The sequence below is a fragment of the Salvia miltiorrhiza genome, unplaced genomic scaffold (genome assembly GCF_028751815.1).
Source record: "Salvia miltiorrhiza cultivar Shanhuang (shh) unplaced genomic scaffold, IMPLAD_Smil_shh fragScaff_scaffold_173, whole genome shotgun sequence".
NCBI lineage: Eukaryota > Viridiplantae > Streptophyta > Magnoliopsida > Lamiales > Lamiaceae > Salvia > Salvia miltiorrhiza.
In genome coordinates, this window is record NW_026651437.1 from 501,108 (window position 1) to 505,760 (window position 4,653).

Sequence of the window (4,653 nt, forward strand, 5' to 3'; positions counted from 1 at the left end):
TTCGGTATTGCAAATACTGATTTTAGTCGTAAATTTCAACCATTTTTTATTTTTGATGACCGAATTTTCGGTCATTTAAGATAAATATTAATTTTCAATTATAGCAACATAGCTTTGCCCCACGAGCCTTTGTAATGTATTTTGTACTCATTCGCACACACCTTCATAAGCTTCACAGTGGATCACCTATCATGGAACTGCTCTAAGTCAAGCCCGATTAACCATAAAATTTCTTTCGAGTAGTCATCAATCAATTCATTTAATCTCTTCTTTAATATACGGTATCATACATGCATATTCTTAGAATATGTCGAAAATGATACTAATTAAGACTTATGATGTTGACGGAAGAGTGACAAACAAAATAACGATTGATTTTAAAATAATATTCCCTCCGTTCTAGCCTTTAGTATTCAATTTTATTTTTTTGGCCATCCTACATTCTAGTATTTATTTATATTTTTAATAAAAGTAGGTGAGACTATTATTTTACTTTAATTATTTTAACACTCACGTACAAAGTGAAACTCTTATTTTATTTACAACACATCCAACCATTTTATTGGCACTCTATTGTTCATAATAACGAAAGAAATAACGATTAACACCACAGTGTAGGTACAGTTAAATTGATGTAAACAGTAGTACTAGATATTGGACATGTACACATGGTGTTATGCACTCTATTGGAAATATATGCTTTATGCCTATTTTTGATGACGTCCACCATCGAGTATTTTTTTGTTTTTTTTGGAAAGAAGACGTCTAGCTTTGCATATTGGGCGAGGCATATAATTGATATATCAGTTGACTCAGTTGGTACAGCCCTTCCAATAATTAATGATATATATTTTGATTTTATGAAAAAAACGAAGATATTTTTGATAAATTCCAATTCCCTTTATGTTATCTCCAAAGTCTGAAAAAACTCATCACTAGCTTATTGTTGTTTCAACTTCCTCCTCCATGGCTACCACCGCAACTCACTTCATAATTACAAGCCTCCTCATTGTGATCTCTCTTGATTTCACATGTAATTTTTCTTAATTTCTCTTAATTCACTAACCGTTTATATAATTATTATATGAGTTTGTGTTGCGAGCCCTATAATTTTACCAAATGCCCATTGATAACAGTGAAATACGAGAATTAAAATCAATTTATATTACAGTTGGTGGAGTAGGTGTCTGCTTCGGAAGGCTGGGGAACAATTTGCCGAGCGTACAAACAACCATAGCTCTGTACAAAAAGTACAACATCCGAAGCATGCGGCTCTACGACCCCCACCCGCCCACCCTCCGCGCCCTCGCCGGCACCGGCATCCGCCTCATGCTCGGCATCCCAAACGACCGTCTCCGCCCCCTCGCCAACTGCCCCGACGCCGCCACAACCTGGGTCCGCACCAACATCCTAACCTACCCCAACGTCACCTTCCGCTACATCTCCGTCGGCAACGAGGTCGACCCCGACTCCGACCCGGGCCGGTTCGTGCTCCCCGCAATGCAGAACATCTATCGAGCCATCCGAGCCGCGAGGGTGGGGGGCCGGATCAGAGTCTCCACATCCATCAAAACGGATCTTCTAGAAAGATCGTATCCGCCGCAAGCGGGGGAGTTCAAATGCAGCGTCAATTGGTAGGGTTGTTTTGAGGTTGGATTTATTTGGAATGTGGTTGTGGGTTTCGACGTATTGTGTATATTAATATTGATAACAGGTACATTAGGCCGATCGTGGAGTTTCTGAGGGACACGCGCGCGCCTCTGCTCGCCAACGTGTACCCTTACTTCGCCTACATCAACGACCGCCGCAACATCAACCTCTCCTACGCGCTGCTGCAGCCCAACAGCGGCGTCGTGGCCGGCGGCGTCTACTACGACAATCTCTACTACGCCATCCTCGACGCCGTGGAGGCGGCCATGGACAGGATCCTTGCTGCGTCGCCGTCGTTGTTTTCCGACCAGAAGCAGAGCGCCGGTAGTTCGCGTGCAGCTGGTTCGGAGACCGGCTGGCCGTCGAGCACGGGCGGCACGACGGCCCTTGACGACGGAGATGTTAACACCGTCGAAAACGCGAGAATCTACAACAACAATTTGATGCGCATCGTTAAGAGTGGGACCCCGAGAAGGCCGGGTCGACGTCGTCGTTTGGAGACGTATATATTTGCTATGTTTGATGAGAATTTGAAGCCCGGCCCCGCCTATGAGAGGCATTTTGGGATTTTCTCGCCCGACGCTCGACCCAAATACCCGCTCCGTTTCCGGTAGCTGCCTCGTTTTCATTTTTTTTTTCTAGGTGGGATAGATCATCTTTTCTATTCCCTCCATCCCACAAGAGTGTGCATCACTTTTAATGGTACGAGTTTTAATAAAATGTTATATGAGTGTATTGAGAGTTGAAAAAGTGATTCACTTCATTATAAAATAAGAGTAAGAAATAAGGAGTTAGTGGTGGGGTCATGTCCAAAAATGGCAAATGCACACTCTTTTGAGACGTCCCAAAATAGAAATAAGGACACACTCTTATGGGTCGGAAAGAGTATAATTTAGTGTATCTCATCGTTTCTCAATCTTAATCTCTTCATTTAGTCATAGGAAATTCTAGCCATATAAATAAAAATATAGAAATAATATTATTTCTGACTAAAATACTTTTTTACTGTGTAACAATGTAAAATACACTGTTACACACTTTTTCGAAAGCGAAAAAGTGTATAATAGTTTATTTTGAACTGTTGTACACTTCTTCACAATTACACTTTTTTACTGTTATTACACACATTTGCGAAAAAATGTGTAACAGTATAAAATACATTGTTACACGATTTTCGTGATTATTACACGATTTTTGTATTTTACAGTATTACACACTTTTGCCAAAGACTGTAATAGTCCTCATTTTGGAGGCGACAACAATTTTTTTTATTTTCTTAAAAAATCATTAAGGATATATTTGTACATTTACATAAAAAAAGACTAATTTTTTCAGTTTTTTATCCTTATGGATATTTTTTCCTTTTACTAATCGGGAATGTATAGTTTGATCTATTAACTCTAATAATTAACCATTCAAAAGATGTGGATCCTACTATTTTTAATCAATTTATAAAAAAAATTCAATATTCGTGTCCAAAAATTTTGGGACAATAATAGTTGGACGGAGGGAGTAATTGTTTGTTATAAAATTAGAAAATATTATTATATAATGAACTCTAATTAATATTTATGACTAAAAATTGAAATTTAAAAAAAAATTATATATCATATATAACTTTGAATTAGTTAACCCAAATAATTCATTATTAATTCAAATAAATATAAAATTAATTATAAACCCTAATTGAACGAGTGAACTCACAAAAAATAATTAAAAAGTATAACAAATTAAGAGTGGGACGCGGTGATACACGTTAAATTGTCGGATAGAGGATCTTAGGATCCCATCCATAACTAAATATCCATTGTAATTGGTATGATTATCTTATACTCCCTCCATTCACAACTATGCAACAATTTTCTTTTTTGTCCGTCCACAAAAAGCATGTCACATCTTTTTTTAATAGTAGGATGCACATCACTCCTCTCACATTTAAAGTGAGACCATTACTCTACTACTAACTCCACTCACATTTTATTAAAATCTGTGTCAAAAGTAATGTGACTTATTTATCGTGGGTGGAGGAAACAATGCATACATGTTGTCTATCTGAGAAATGCATATGAGGCTCCCCAAGGAAATATTACTCCATATTGATTGGATGAGATCCTCTGTTTTACAATTTATTGTGTCTCACTATATTCCACTCTTAGAAAAAAGATCATGTAGTACCCAAGTCTTAGGTAGTTTATAATATCAATTCTAAGAGCATCCACAATGGTGAGCCCCAAGTGGGTGCAAATGATGGTCCCAACTACTATTGCACCCACTTTCCACAATGAGAGAGCCCACCATTGGCTCTCTAATTTTTTTTTACGTAAAACATGAAAATAGGAATAAAAGAGGGAGGTGGCAACACGCGCAGTGGCTTGCACCCGGAGCGCTGGGGCGCTTCGGCCCTCTGCACCGCCGGTGCGGCAACGGGAGCGGGTGCAATAAATGGGGGCTCGCACTGGTTATTGAGCCCTCCATTGTGAATGCTCTAAATCACACATTTTGTTCATGTGACGCACTAAGAACGCCACATGTGGTAGAGACCTTCCAATGATAATCAATGTCTTAAACAAACTATCTAACAAATTCTTCACAAATAATAAATTTTACTAAACATCATAAATCATAATCAAGTACTAGGATCAAACAACATGCATCTTCCCTTTGTATGACCACTCTCATGGAAAATATTGTACCGCTTAGGTCAACGAGGACGATCAATTTTATGCTCTTCACTTTTTGAAATTGAAACTTCTACCTTGCAAATCGACCAGTAATGGCCAGTTTAATGGCATCTTGAACAAAAACTATTATGTGACCTTGTCGATGATTCTGCTGCAGATTGAAATTCTTGAGGTCCGTGGACGATTTGTCTAGGACTCTGTGGTGCACCAACTACCCTTGTCCTCACCTCCATAGGAACATCTCACACTTCTTGATGTGGGATAGAATTCACATCAGCAAAAATGCAAAATACATCTCACGCAGGGTTACTGTAGTGTAGTA

General features: G+C 38.7%; 1 protein-coding gene across 1 annotated transcript; it reads left to right on the forward strand.

Moving 5' to 3' along the window:
* Positions 1-874: 874 nt before the first annotated feature.
* LOC131002656 (probable glucan endo-1,3-beta-glucosidase At4g16260) lies at positions 875-2,531 on the forward strand. Its single transcript, XM_057929127.1, has 3 exons — positions 875-1,033; positions 1,172-1,634; positions 1,715-2,531. The coding sequence occupies exons 1-3, from the start codon at positions 967-969 to the stop codon at positions 2,262-2,264; spliced, it is 1,080 nt and encodes a 359-aa protein (XP_057785110.1). The 5' UTR covers positions 875-966; the 3' UTR covers positions 2,265-2,531.
* The last annotated feature ends 2,122 nt before the right edge of the window (positions 2,532-4,653 follow it).